This window comes from Poecilia reticulata, chromosome 23, assembly GCF_904066995.2.
Source record: "Poecilia reticulata chromosome 23, P_reticulata-male-v2, whole genome shotgun sequence".
Classification (NCBI taxonomy): domain Eukaryota; kingdom Metazoa; phylum Chordata; class Actinopteri; order Cyprinodontiformes; family Poeciliidae; genus Poecilia; species Poecilia reticulata.
The window spans coordinates 13,837,218-13,852,725 of NC_088852.1; the positions used below are offsets into that span (position 1 = coordinate 13,837,218).

At 39.8% G+C, this 15,508-nt stretch overlaps 1 protein-coding gene and 1 long non-coding RNA gene across 4 annotated transcripts; one reads left to right on the forward strand and one right to left on the reverse strand.

The window, feature by feature from the left end:
* Positions 1–1,456: 1,456 nt before the first annotated feature.
* On the reverse strand, positions 1,457–13,593 carry LOC145550153 (uncharacterized). The gene is made up of 3 exons (XR_014086037.1): positions 13,302–13,593; positions 12,108–12,313; positions 1,457–1,723 (listed from the first exon to the last, which is right to left on the reverse strand). It is a non-coding gene; the product is annotated as an uncharacterized LOC145550153 (long non-coding RNA).
* LOC145550152 (butyrophilin-like protein 2) lies at positions 3,145–15,273 on the forward strand. 3 transcript variants are annotated; one of them, XM_081603891.1, is made up of 6 exons: positions 3,145–7,466; positions 7,968–8,333; positions 11,806–11,901; positions 13,617–13,943; positions 14,410–14,736; positions 14,801–15,273. In XM_081603891.1, exons 1-6 carry the CDS (start codon positions 7,346–7,348, stop codon positions 14,875–14,877), a joined length of 1,314 nt encoding a protein of 437 aa, XP_081460017.1. In that variant the 5' UTR covers positions 3,145–7,345; the 3' UTR covers positions 14,878–15,273. The 3 variants fall into 3 exon arrangements, with proteins under 3 accessions (XP_081460017.1, XP_081460018.1, XP_081460019.1); XM_081603893.1 differs by lacking the exon at positions 3,145–7,466 and adding an exon at positions 7,477–7,763; XM_081603892.1 differs by lacking the exon at positions 11,806–11,901.
* Positions 15,274–15,508: the final 235 nt, after the last annotated feature.

The following is a 15,508-nucleotide window of genomic DNA, read 5'->3' on the forward strand; positions in this document are numbered from 1 at the left end:
AGCTTCACGTGGCTATTTGGCTTTTTTTGAACATTCTGGTGTGAAACCAAACTTCTTTTCATCTCCTCCACTTTCTGGCTCCTTTGAGTCATGTCCAGGTCAGGGCCGGCCCAAGGCACAAGCAAACTAAGCAGCCGCTTAGGGCCACTAAAGGGCCCCCTCAGTGGAGCTGATTTATTTTTTTTTTAAAGTAATTTCTAAGTCATTATAATATCAAAAACACACTATTTCACTATAAAGTGATTTATTTTTAGAATAACACACCGTATTTGATAATAATTAAAACGTCTCAATGTTTGACTTTGTCTAGCAAAATGTTTTTATGTCAGGCTACATGGCTGCTACATGGATGAGCTGCTCTAAGCTGTAGTTGGGGATATGTTGTTTGCTGCTGACCATAATCATTTTGTGGCTAAAAACAAACATTATTTTTACATCAACTTCTAAGTTATGGCAAACTTCTGTTAAAATCATTTGAAGACTCAGAACCAGTCCAGTACCGGTCCACATTCTCAGGGGAGAAAGACTCACCTGGTGTAAATTAATGTTCAACTATTAGAGTAACGCTTAAGAGAAATTTATTTAATCACAGAATGTCATGACTATTTGTGTAGGGCTGCACCGATTGCAGTTTTCTGGCCGGTTACCGATCTTTAAAAAACCTGAGCTGCTGATTTTGATTTTGGCTGATATAATTTTTTTTTTGTTGTCTGAAATGTTGCTAAATGTAGCAAGAAAGTCACTGAGTTGGCAACAGTGATGTGAATATTATTAACTGTAAACGTGCAGACCTGACCTGGTGGGTCGGTCTGTCAGTCAAACGTCTCACTGCAGAGCAGAAGAGAACAGAGGCTGATTTATAAACCTTTGCTGATGAAGATAAGATCAGATGATAAGACGGGCTTCACATGTAAGTATCAGCACATCACGATCCCCCAAAATTATGGAAATTGGCGCCCAGAAATCAACTGGTTGATTAATCAGTTGGCCAAGAAATGTATCCTATCATACATGTATATGTATGAGAAGCTGTGTGTCTGGCATACTCTTCCCAAGGCCGGCCCAAAACATAAGCAAACTTAGCAGCCATTTAGGGCCCCTTCAGTGGACCGCATTCTTTTTTGTTGTTTTTTTAGCAACAATTTCTATGTCATTATAATGAGAAAAACACACAATTTCATCATGAAGTGATTTGTTTTTACAATAATATATGTGATAATGTTTGTAGAAATCATTATTTTATGGACAAAAAGAAAAAAAAATCATTGTTCTTGGGGGTCCCCTGGTGGCCGCGGTAGGTATCGCACGCTTCGCTGGTAATATGAGCTGCCATGAGTACCAGAGTGCATCCAAACATCCAAAGCTCCAGTAGAAGATAAGTTAGCAAAACAATGTCTCAAAAAATTATTTATCCTTCATGGAGAAAGAAAAGAGGAAGAACAGACTAAAGGCAAAATAAATGTTTGTCTTAATATGTATTTGTAATGTAATGTTCACAAAAAAATCAAATCAAATAGTATTTGTATAAGGACTATACAAATACTATATTGTTCAGTCAGTAAAATCATTTCTCCTCATTTTACTGACTGAACAAATTAAAATTGACATTCAGATTGCTCTGACAGGCATTATTTTTTTTTGTTGTTTGTTGATAGTTGCAGACTAGAAGAGTTGCCAGTCGAGGGTGATTCTTTTTTGTGGCAACATTTTGGCTTCAGGACTTCTGAAAAAAAAAAAGTATTAATTTTTTAAGTTTTAAATATTTTGTTACAACACTGACATGTTTAACAATAAGAAATTACTAATGGGCAAGCTCAGGATTGGATAAACTAATAATTACAGGTGTTTATTTCACCATTGTCTCTGAATGTGTTCCACCCTGTTAGGAACATTTACATATAGACCACACACACAAAAAAAAAAAAATTACATTTATCAATGTAAATTTTGGGGAGAAAAAAAACAAACTTTTTCTTAAAAAGAGTGTATACCTTTTACTGTTTTATTTTTGAAATTGTAACATCATGTAGTTACGAGTCATTTATGTCTGTATAGTAAAAAAACAACTGTTTTTTATTACTCATTATTACTCACAGCATAGAAAATATTGCTAATTTTAAAAACTTATACCAATATGTACATTTATTGGTCTTCAATTCCCAACATGGCACAGAAAAATTCACAGTACTTGATGTTTCAGTAACAATACTTAATAAAAACATGTGTGGAATGGAACATCACACCCTGTTATTGTCCCGTAACAGGGTGAAAAAATTAATTTCTTTGATTCTAAAATCTGACAATTTTCATGGTTGGTTGCAGGATTTCCTCTTTCAAGTCAAAGTATAGGCAGAGTATTTGTCCTGAATCTATTTGGGAAAACAAGTGAAATTCCTGTAGAGGATTTTCCCACAACAGGTACTCAGTGTTCCTCTCACTGGGGGGAAATGAAAACAGATAAATGGTAAAGACACCTGATAATACCTCAGACTGGTCTGCACCTCTATTCCATCATCTGAAATTTTGTATTTTACTTAAAATTATTACTTTTCACCCTGTTTGGTTCGTGAACCTAACAGGGTGGAACTTTTCTAACTAATCTACCTGTAGCTCTTTATGTGGTCAACATTTAGCTAGTTAACCTTCAACATAATAACAAACCTTTAATGACTAAATCTAATATAATGTTTTTAAATTCTACTGAATAAACATTTTCTACAATCTATCTTAACAGTGTGGAACTTTAAGGTTGACTCATACAGGTTTAATATATTTAAGATTAAAAAAATAAGAAGATAGTGACAGTTGAAGCTTTCCTTGTTTTCCATAGTTAAATTCTCTTCAAAACCAATTGATCCACTTCCATTAAATGGTTTTAATGTAATTTTAGACTTTTTGAAGGCAAAAAGGAAACATCCTAACAGGGTTGGAAAGTTAGTACTTGGACAAGTATAATATGAAGAAAATCTCAAATAAGAAAAATAGTTTCAACACATTCAATTGCATATTAAAATAAGGTTTAGTCCAGTTAACTTATTCAAGAAAAACATAATATATATGTTTTTCAGTTTTATTTATTTCAGTTTTATGTATTATTTGAGTCTGGAGGATCTTTTATTTTGAAAATCCTTTAACCGGATTTTCTCGGTTACGCTGTGGGCTCAGCGCCAACGCTGAGCAACGCTGAGCCCACAAGTAGCAAAATGAGTAAGAAACGGATCACATGTCTTTGGAAAGTTTCTACGCAAAGGGGGAAAAGGCCCAGAGTGTAAATGACCTTATTGAGTTGTTTGTTGCCGTTTGACCGACGTTTTGATTTGAGTCTTTTTTGGGGAGGGACAAGGTTGCTATGCGATCCACACAAACTTCTGACGGTAACTGACGGTTGGCTGTTTTGGACATAGTGCAGAGAGTGAGCGAGCATCCGAGTCACGGTTGAGGGGAGATAACTAAGGAATAGTCCAATTAAGGTCCAGACAACCAATTAGCTAGTGCTTGGTTGATGAGGGAACAACGTGGGTGTTTTGATGAGTGAATTGTAAATGTGATGTTTATGTTTCGACATGAAATGGTGTTAATATTTGATTAACTGTCAAACAGTTGAAACAGTTGGAATACGTTTTAGTTCATTTGTAATATAAAAATGTTAGTTAATTAAATACTTGTATTGTAAATTTAATGATATTATATAAAGTGAGGTTTATAGGTTAAGGTAAAAGGTTAGAAGAGTTACTAATGGCATTTTATTTGAATGTTTGTAGCTCTTACTGTACAAAGGCTGTTAAATAAAGAACCGTGAACCATCAGTTAAAAAGACCATCTTTTCAACCGGAAGCTCAGGATTGGATAAACTAATAATTACAGGTGTTTTTTTCACCATTGTCTCTGAATGTGTTCCATCCTGTTAGGAACATTTACAAATAGTTTGGAAATTAGGACTGGGACAAGTATAATATGAAGTAAATATCCAATAAGAAAAATAGTTTCAACACATTCAATAGCATATTAAAACAAGGTTAGGCCAGTTAATCAACTTATTCAAGAACACACATATATATATAATAGTTTAAACTTCACGAGGAAGTGTGACCCCCTGTAATTGGAGCACCTCTCCGGTCCCCCTTTTTGAAGAGGAGGACCACCACCCCAGTCTGCCAATCCAGAGGAACTGCCCCTGATGTCCATGCAATATTGCAGAGGTCAGCCAACACAACCCTACAGCACCCAGAGCCTTAAGAAACTCTGGGCAGATATCATACATCCCCAGGGCCCTGCCACCAAGGAGCTTTTTAACCACCTCAGCGACTTCGTCCCCAGATATTGGAGAGCCCGACCCAGAGTCCCCAGGCTCAGCTTCCTCAATGGAAGGCATGTTGGTGGGATTGAGGAGGACTTCGTAGTATTCTGCCCACCAGCCCCACTATAAACAGTGTTGGTGCTGTACTGCTTCCCCCTCCTGAGATGCTGGATGGCGGACAACAATCACCTCGAAGCCGTACAGAAGTCTTTCTCCATGGCCTCTCAAAACTCCTCCCACGCGGAGGTTTTTACCTCAGCAACCACCCGAGCCGCACGCCGCTTCCCCTTGCCTGTACCCATCAGCTGCTTCAGGAGTTCCACAGGCTAAAATGGCCCAATAGGACTCCTTCAGCCTGACAGCATCCCTCAAATGAAGTTGTCCACCAACAGGTACGAGGGTTGCTGTTGTGACAGGCACCTACAACCTTGTGGCTGCAGCTCCGATAAGCTGCTTTGACAATGGAGGCACGGAACATGGTCCATTCAGACTCAATGTTCCCCACCTCCCCCGGAACGTGTTCGAAGTTCTGCCGGTGACGGGAGATAAAGCTCCACCTCACAGGGGACTCTGTCAGACGTTTGGGCCTTCCAGGTCTGACCGGCATCCTCCCCCACCAATGGAGACAACTCACCACCACTAGGTCTCAGTGGAAAGCACCGCACCTCTCTTCACCTGAGTGTCCAAGACATGCCGCCACAGATCCGATGATACGACGGAAAAGTTGATCATAGAACTGTGGCCTAGGGTGTCCTGGTGCCAAGTGCACATATGGACACCCTTATGCTTGAACTTGGTGTTCATTATGGCCAGTCTGTGACAAACACAGAAGTCCAACAACAGAACACCTCTCGAGTTCAGATCTGGGGGACCATTCCTCCCAACCATGCCCTTCCAGGTCTCACTGTCATTGCCCACGTGAGTGTTGACGTCCCCCAGTGGAACAAGGGAGTCCCCAGTAGGGGCACTCTCCAATACCCCCTCTTAGGACTCCAAGAAGGGTGGGTAATCTGCTCTGTCAGCTCCAGCGTCTGTCTCAGATCTGCCTGCTCCAGCCTGTGCTACCGACACACACAGCCAGTCTCAATGCCACACAATTCTTTCACAAGGATTCTCCTCCTCTTCGTCAGCAAGGTCTTCTCCGAATAACAAACCCATTACGTCGGACCAAAGTTCTTGGGTTGCATTGAAGGCTTTGCGTAGACTGCTAATCACACCTGCTCCACAAACACCGATCATTTGACCTTTTGACCGATATTTTGATTTGAGGGGTTTTTGGAGGGACAATGTTGCTAGGCGATCCACACAAACTTCTGACGGTAACTGACGGTTGGCTGTTTTGGACATAGTGCAGAGAGTGAGCGAGCATACGAGTCACGGTTGAGGGGAGATAACTAAGGAATAGTCCAATTAAGGTCCAGACAATCAATTAGCTAGCGCTTGGTTGATGAGGGAACAACGTGGGTGTTTTGATGAGTGAATTGTAAATGTGATGTTTATGTTTCGACATGAAATGATGTTAATATTTGATTAACTGTCAAACAGTTGAAACAGTTGGAATACGTTTTAGTTAATCTGTAATATAGAAATGTTAGTTAATTAAATACTTGTATTGTAAATTTAATGATATTATATAAAGTGAGGTTTATAGGTTAAGGTAAAAGATTAGAAGAGTTACTAATGGTATTTTATTTGTATGTTTGTAGCTCTTGCAGTACAAATGCTGTTAAATAAAGAACTGTGAACCATCAGTTAAAAAGACCATTTTTCAACTGGAAGCTCAGGATTGGATAAACTAATAATTACAGGTGTTTTTTTTACCATTGTCTCTGAATGTGTTCCACCCTGTTAGGAACATTTACATATAGACCACAAATAGTTAAACATGTAAATTTAGAAAAAAAATCTTTTTATATTTTTCTTAAAAAGAGTGTATCCCTTTTACTATACGTTTTATTTTTGAAATTGTAACATCACATAGTTACGAGTCAATTATGTCTGTATTATAAAAAAAACAACAAAATAAACTAATCTACCTGTAGCCCTTTATGTGGTCAATATTTAGCTAGTTAACCTTCAACATAAGAATAAACCTACAACCTTGTGGCTGCAGCTCCGATATGCTGCCTTGACAATGGAGACACGGAACATGGTCCATTCAGACTCAATGTTCCCCAACTCAGGTCCTGGTCAAAAAAGTTTGAAAAATAATTTGTGCTTTGCTGAGCCTGGCCGACGAAATTCTCAGCTGCGAATTGGTCCTCTTCATTTCGGTTTGGTGGTGGGAGAAACTGCACACCGTCAAATCGGAAATCTGTATAATAAGTTTGTGTGGCAGCTTCTTTGACCTGACGTTGTCTATTAAGTGCTCTTATCAGGTCTACGCAAGTACAAAATATTTTGGATTTTTCAACCAGCCCCATTGTGGAGCGGGAGGTAAGAAATGTCGTTTTTTCTTGAGCCGTGTGACTCCTGAATTTCTCGAAGTCAAAGCCCTGATCCAGTTCGGGCTGACTGACTTTGTGGAGCCCCAAACCAGCTCCAATCCAACTTGACGAATTAGACAAAACATGAGTTTTTGAGGATGAAGACAGGTGATCTGCCGCCCACATCCTGGACACTAACTGTTCAGAAGAGTTTGCTTCCATCTCGATGTCCTAATTTTTCATGTTGAGCTGAAATCTCACAGATGAAGGAGATTTTAAAATTGAAGATGTTTGCAACAAAGGAGAAACTAATAACTGGTTGTTCCTTTCTTAGCAGCAGCTGCATTCCAGTGATTCTGGAATTATTTCAGTGTATGACGGTGTGATTTAAATGTGTGTGTGCCGTTAGTGTCCTTAGGGATCCATGCTGCAGTGATAGAAGTGTTTGAGGAGGCGCAGTCTGTCCTGCTGCCCTGCCTTTATGGGGGAATAATTCCTGAAGATCCCTTCGTTATCTGGACTCGTAATGATCACAACTCCAAAGTTTTCCTCTTTCGACAAGAAGGCAGTGATACAGAAGGACAGAACCAGATCTACAGAGGAAGAACATCGATGAGTCCTGATGCTCTGGAAACTACAGTCTGACCTTCAGAAAGCCTCAACCAACAGTGGAAACTACATCTGCAGCATTGCTGATGGAGTAAAGACGCTAAAGCTGACAGAGGGTCAGCTCAATGTCAAAGGTCAGTTATTTTGTACATGTTAATATCCAAAACATTTAAAGAATGATGCACAGAGTGGTGAACCAAGAAGAAGACCATCAGATGCCATACGGGACAGATGACCTTTAAATACAGAGCAAAGAAAACTCAACATGAACACGTCGCTAGCGTCAATGTTAGCATGATGTCTTTATGTCAAGAAATTCTGTCCTCTATTTATAAAGTCAGTACATTTTCCAGGACAGGAGCTGTAAAGCATCTTGTAAAGGGTTATTTGTTCATCCTATCCTGGGACCCTCAAATGTCACCAATACTCAGGTATTTGTTTCTAGTTTCTAGCTAGTTTCTTTTTGAACTCCTATTTCTCTTTGGCAGTTTTAGCCACAGTGGATTAAGTAACAGTAGCAGACTGTATGTGGATGTAGTAAATCATCAGAATATAAGGTTCTGGTCCAGATTGTTAAGAATTGCTGCTGCTGCTGCTTCTCTCTGGATCAGTGAAATGATTCAATGTCTCTCCAGATGTCCAGGTGGAGATGAAGGTCAATAGAGACGCAGAGTTTGTCGTCTTGCCCTGTAAAACATCTGCTGGTTTACCCAGAGACACCAGAGTGGAATGGACCCGATCAGAACCAGGATTTATGTTTGTTCATGCATATCCAAACACAAGTGCACACAATGCAGAAAGGGAAGAGCGTTACTGTGGCCGCACTGCCATGAAGGAAGACCTGCTGAGAACCGGAAACGTCAGTCTGACCCTGAGATACCCCACAGCCAGAGACAGTGGACGCTACGTCTGCACCCACTACAGAGACAAAGACATCCTGAGACAGAGAGTGGTTCTGAAACAGGTCCAAACTGTGGATCAGGTCCAACCTCTGGATCCAGGTAAAACGTCTGACCTTATAAGCAGGGGTCCCCAAACTGTGAGGGCCACATAACTTTTCCCTTCTCTGGTGGGGGGCCAGAGTCAGTTTGTAACAGAAAAAGTGTGACATTTGCAGAAGTGCCTAAATGTAAAAATGTATTGTTTTCCAGAAAGCACAATCAAATAACCCTCTCTGGGTTCTTCACAGAAAAAAATCCAGGAAATAAAAAAGAACACTATTAATGAAATAAATACCGTATTTTCCGGATTATAAACCGCACTGGACTATAAATCGCAACCCCAAAGTTTTTTTTTTAAACCAGTAAACATAACATTTTTGTAACTTTTTTTTTTTTTTTTTTTACAAAAAATAAGCCGCAGATATCTCTGCCACTCCACACTGTAAAAAAAATCTGTAAAAAAACGGGTAAATGTACTGTAGAATTTGAAGGAATTTCTCAGTTTTTTAGTTTTACAGGTATTTGTACCGTATTTTTCATTTTACGCATTGCATCATGGGAACAAAAACCTTCGCGAAGCGCGAAAACTGGTCAGACGACATTTCAAGCTCGCTAACCGGACCCTGGAACATATATCTTTTGGACTTCAGTTGGATTAAGAGACGGAGTTACCTTTCTGCCACCTCCCTGGTAAAGTAAAATAAGTAAAAACACATTCTTTTCTGTGAATAATGTTTTGAAATATTTGTAGTTGACTTCGTTTGACTTCGTGAGACTCATGGCAGAGTCTGTAATTGAAGACTGTTTTGAAGTCTTTTTTTTTTTTCTTTTTACAAAAAAGATATTATTTTTTACAATGCTGTGTTTGCTTGTGTATTATAAAAGTAAAACGCGGTGATTGCTGTATTACTATTCATGTATTTAACCGAATTCAAAGTACCGGCCGTTTTTTCAAGTCAAACTGAAGTGGGCGCGTGAAAGCTAACCGTTCATGGCGTCATGCTACTTATGTCTCAATCCTGCTTTTTAAAAATGTCAAGCTGCAATTGTCTTATTTGCTAAACAAGATTTGACGTCCCGGTTGTTGACATAAAAGCAGGTGGCCATTTAACTTCGGTAAATATACTTTCCAATGTCAAGTTTGGGGTTTTAGAATATGGGAAATGTCGCGGGGTGGGGAGTATGGTGGGGTCGAACGACGAACGAACGTAATGTGGGGGCGGAGGGAAACCGTCAGACCAGGGGACGACGGTAAGACTGGGGTGGCGACGGCTCGTGTTTCAGTCAGCGTTAAATTTGTTGCATGTTCGGTGCTCTAATCAGGCATGTTGAGATTAGGTTAGGTCGATAAACTGTTCAAATGGGTCAGAAGTTTCTTGCCTTATATAAATTGTGGATTGTACATACAGATAGTTAATTTTTATATTTCTGAAATAGGAACAAACATCACTGGGAGTAAATAAAAGTGACATTTGCAAAAAAAAAAAACATATTCTAATTGGGAGTTTTTACTGAAATGCCTACTTGCAAACTCGTTATTGGTTATTGTAGCTTAGCTTAAAAACTATATAAATAATACTGTTCTAAATTTCTTGTCAGAACACATTATTTCATTTTATTGTAAAAAACAAAACAAACAACAAAAAACTAATTGATTTAATTATTGTAAGACTTGCATGTTTTCCTGTTTATATTTCTTTCTCCTTATATGGTTATTTTGTTTCTTCTCCTCAACAGCTGCATCCAGACACTCCTGAACTTTTCCTGGAAAGCAACAAGACATCTTTATAATAGGTGTGTACGTTTGTTTTTGTTTTACTCAACCTGTTAAACCTTTAGTTTAAATTAAGTGTGTGATGTTTTCTGCAATAACAGGCATAATGTTTTGTTATGTGTCTTTCTAATAATGTCTAATGCAGCACTATGTAACTTATATTTTTTTACATATTTGTTGAAGCTGCCACTGTGTCGTGATATTGCATGAGAGATAATCTGTGAAAAAAAATGTAGCTCTTCTGTTAGCCAGTGCTAACTGGATTCAAACAGTCAGAGCCACAAGGCAGGCCTTAGGTGTCAATCACAAACTCTTGTGGTGCTGCTCATCCCACTTCTCCCTGATCTCTTGCATTTGGCTACGCTGCAGCTAACAGAACCTCTCATTATTGTTAAGGCTAGTTAGCATGGACACCGATGACAGTGGATAAACGGTTTTCCTGTAATGTTAAGTTGATTGACAGCATGAAGAGGTTGATTGACAGTGCTAAGACTATCCTCCTGTCTCTGGTTGGTTTTGGTTGGGAGTGATGGCAATAGTAGCTCAGGGGAAGTTGAGTTTTTATTTTCACAAATTATACGTCTCATAACATAAAATCATGACATGGTGAATTTATACACTGATCTTATCTACCTCAGCAAAGATCTAAAAATCAACCGCTTTCCTCTCCTTTTAGAGACGTTTGACTGATAGACCGGCCCACCAGGTCATGTCTCCATGTTTGCAGTTATCAATAGTCACCCTACTGTTGCCAATCCCCTGACGTTTTCTGCATTTAGCAATATTCAGACAAGACAATCCGTATCGGCCAAAATCAGAATTGATAAGTCAGATTTTTAAAGATTTGCCAGAAATCTGCAATTGACACACCCCGCTTTCTTCTTCTGCTTCTTCTTTAGATTTCAACAGCAGCTTGCATCCATTATTGTTGCACTGCCATCTACTGGATCCTAATATCTATACCTCAAATTCTCAATGATCCCAGTATTTAAAAAACCAAAGAATCTTTTTCCCCTCAATGCTATTTAACTGATCAACATTCTCAAATTTCAATTCCCTATTAAAACCTAATTCCATTTTAATGGACGCTTTCTTTTATTTCCAATTTTGACTTTCAATGATTCACTTCCTGCTAAAGAGCCCCCTGGTGGTTGAAAAAAAATCACATATAAGCCACTTGGTTCAAAGCTTAGGAAAAAAGTAGCAGTTTATAGTCTGGAAAATACAGTATATGAAAAAAAATGTAATCCTCTGGTGTTGTTCAGGGGGCTGGACCAAATGTGGAGGCAGGCCGGATCCAGCCCTCGGGCCGTAGTTTGGGGACCACTGCTGTTATAGAGGAATAATAGTGTCCTGTCCTGTGCAGGATATATATATATATCATCACTTTTTATAGGATTTCATCTCAGTTGATGTGTAGATTGGTGTGGCATTATTTAATTCCATTTACACAATTATTCTGGCACAATTCATACTATATGTATGTTACATTTTCCAAGAATCTGCAACATCTGGCTCCATCTCAAGAAGGTTGACTAACATTTAGTCAAGTTGTTTCCATCTGACCAAACAGAAAATCACTTCTGGCTCCAGTTGGTCCCTGCAAACATTCTTTCCCAGCTAAAGTGACCTGAATCTGTTCCATAACTTTTTCCTTGCACAACAGCATTACAGAAACATTTCCCTCCAACAATCTGCAGGTAAAGGTCAGAGGTCAAAGCTCTAGCTCCAGGTTATGTTTTCTCTGTCTCTCCACAGAGGGTACACCCATCTGGGTCACAGTTTTCCTGGTTCTCCTGGTTCTTGGATTGTCTGGAGGTGCTTTGTTTCATTTCCGCCACTATTTCATACCAGGTAAGTTTGAACTCCTGGAAAATATCAGATGTTTCATTAGAATCTCTTTCTAGCAGCTGGAGGAGATCCAGTTCTTAGTCCTAGTTTTCTTCCTTTTAAAAACGGCCACAGCCTTCATATGTTGTTTCTTTTTCATGGCACTTATTGTGTATTGTTAAGATGATATAAAAACCATTTAATAAATAACTCAGCAAAGCCTTACTTGCCTTTTGATTTAAACCTGTTGTGTTGAAGAAGAGAAGCCTCTTAAGATTCTGGTGCTGAAGGGCATAAAGTGTGGAAGTCCAGTTCCAAACTCATGATGGAGCGGACAGTCAGTTCTTTAACTCAGGATTCCCATGTTTAGTTTGTAGGTCATAAAGTGTGAAGACCTCCAGGTCAGGGTTTACTTGAATCCCAGTAGCTCTTCAACCTGGAGTACGAAACATGAAGAGTCTACATGAATGTCAAAATCAGAATATAATGAACATATCAGTGTTAGTAATTGAGAGTAATGACCTGGTGGGCGATACGGAACAACAAATAACAGGATTTTCACCTGAGATGGAGAAACAACTGGACAGAACATATAGCCATAGTAGCTAAAGCTAAGCTAGCAACCGCTTACCACACCAGAGGGAGACAAAAGTGAAACATGAAGAATTTCTAAACATAAAGCATAGCAACAGAAAATGTGTTCTAACTGGTCCAGTAAACGCCTTTTGCTCAGCATTTATAACCATTTATTAATCAACAATTTATGAATCTGTTGTCTCTCAGACCACCTTCAAAGGGTGGAGGTGGATTCAGGGGCAGAGTCTGTCCTGCTTTTGTAAAGGTGTAGCAGAGATTAGATCTGTGACTCTGAACCAAACTCATATCTAAACATTTGAGTTTTAGTTGGACTTGTATGGGTCTACTGAGAAAACACACATTTGATTTAATTTTTGTTAATGTAGCTTGAACACATCAAAAACTTTTTAAACCACATATGTTACTGTGCCAACCGCCCCCCATAATGAAATAGGATTTCCTCCCTTGGACATATTCAAGACATGTTGAAATACTTCAATAACTAAAGAATAATAATAACATTTATGGTCAGTACATTAAACACAATAATCAAATGTTCTACAGAGAGACTAATGTATTAAAAAGAAAACCGTGCAGCGCTGACTGCAGTTTTCTGGCTGATCACTGATCTTTAAAATCCTGACGTGTTTTGGTGCTAATAGTAGCCTAGCTCTCTGCTGCACTACAGCCCTCCCTCCTCCACCTGTAAGGACACAGTGACAGTTTAACAAATATGTATAAAAAAAAAAAAGCAAACATTTTTATGAAATTTAGCTGGTCCATAACTAAAGTGTCTGTAAGTATTTGTTTCCTGTGATGGACTGAGATCTGTCCAGGGTGAACCTCACCTCTCACTCCAGTGACGGATGGAGACATTCAGAAATTACACATCAACAGGTTTTAAGCTTCACAATCATCTGAACTTCAGATGAGTGCAGTTCAACAAAAGCTTGTTAATCAACCAAAATGAAAATCAGGTGTGCTGAAGCAGGGAAACATCTGAACATGCAGGGCAGTGGCTTTGAGAACCAGGAAACACTGGTGCAAATCACAGAAGATGTTTTATCTGCTATAGTTTGAAAACAAACCTGTTCTACTTCCAGGAAATGTCCTCAGAGCTGCTGCTGTCTGTCCAGCTCATCTTGTCCTCTGTTGTCTCTCAGTCCCACAGGTGAAGGTGGAATCAGGGGTGGAGTCGGTCCTGCTGCCCTGCAGAATCACAGAGAATCTGCCTGGAGATGCTAAAGTGGAGTGGAGGGATAGAGACCGTGAAAAGGTCCATGTGTATAAGAACGGTTCTGATCAGCCTGGAGAACAGAGCCAGTTCTACAGAACCAGGACCAAGATGGATGAAGAACCGCTGAGGACTGGAGACCTGAGTCTGACTCTGAGACGGCCCTCTGAGGAAGACGGTGAGATCTATACCTGTAAAGTCTCCAGCAGGAACGGAGACGTCCTGATGAAGAAACAAGTTCAGCTGGAGGTCAAAGGTCAGTGGATTACTATTTTACAGAAGACGCATCTTTGCCAATGTATTAATTTACTCAAGAAACTGAAAACAGATTCCTGAAGGTTCCCAGAGGTTCAGAGTGAGCTTACACACAACATAAATGATGTTTATATCCTCTTCACCACGTTTGCACTTTCACCTCCTCCTGTATGACATCAGCAACACGTACAAAGAGAAAACACTGCAAATGTCTGGTTTAACATTCTGTTTCTGTGAAAAACAATAATCTTCCTCAATAAGGGAGTCAGCAGCAGCTCCCTAAACCTAAAGTTTTCACACCTTAACTTTAAAGGCCAAGCTTATAGTTTTGACACAATAGTATTTTACAGTCAGCTCAGCTTTTTTTCCTGTGTTTCATTGAACATATGTCAGAATGAGGGAAGACGCAGGAGGCAGAGATGCATAAAAACAAAGTGTCCTGTAAACTCACCTTGATCTTCTCTCAGTCTGCCAGGTGGAGGTGGAGGAGGGGGCGGAGTCTGTCCTGCTGCCATTCAGAACAACACCTGATCTACCTGGAGACGCTGAACTGGAGTGGAGAAAGGGAAACTACGTGACAGTTCATGTTCATCAGAATAACTCTGACCAGCCTGAGAAACAAAACCGGTTCTACAGAAACAGAACCAGGATGGATGAAGACCTGCTGAAGACTGGAGACCTCAGTCTGACTCTGAGATTACCCACAGAGACAGACAGTGGAGAGTACAGATGTTTAGTCTACAGTTTGACGGGAAATCTTCAAAGAGAGAAAACGGTTCTACTCAAAGTTAAAGGTTTGTCTCTTAATTTGTGTTTTTGTCTCTCTTTGATTATCTGACTGTTTTTCTTGTTCTGCAGAGAGACGACAGATCCATGAACAAACTCCACTGATCCGTTTGACCAGAGAGCGTCTGAGTGAAGGATCTGATGGATGAAGAGAGGACACGGCTCCTTCCTCCAGACTCAGAGTGGATCAGTTCAACCTCTGCAGCTTTTTCACTCATCAACCATCTGATCATATAGAAAGTCATTCCTGGTCATGGAGTCACGATGTGTGAGGGACTTTCTGTGTGAACATGTCTGTTAGAAATGAAGAAAACTGAAGCCAGAGTCGATGTGAGACGAGTTCAGGCAGAACCAGACTGTTGGACACCGATGCAGTTAGTCTCACTTTTAGACCTCATTGGATTTAGTCTTTTTTATCATATAATAAATATTTTTGCATTGCGTAATTTTCTGTTTTTTCTGTGCTCCATCTTCAGAAGGAAAATGTTTGTAGAGTTGTAGCTTGTTGCTGTTTGTAATATAATTCACTCTTTCTATCAGAAGAAGAGCTTTGGTCTAATTGACATGACGCTGGCTGACGCGGAAGTAGAGCTGTTCTCCGACAGGCAAACTGTTGTTATGGCAGACGGAACGGAAGGAACGTTACGACTGTAACTACGGTTCTATGAATCCCGGATGACCGCCAGAGGTTGACCCTGTAGAACATAGCAAAAGTATTTGGGGAGATGACCAGGAGGCTGCTGCACATACAGCCTCCAGAGTGACCCCATTCATAGTGGC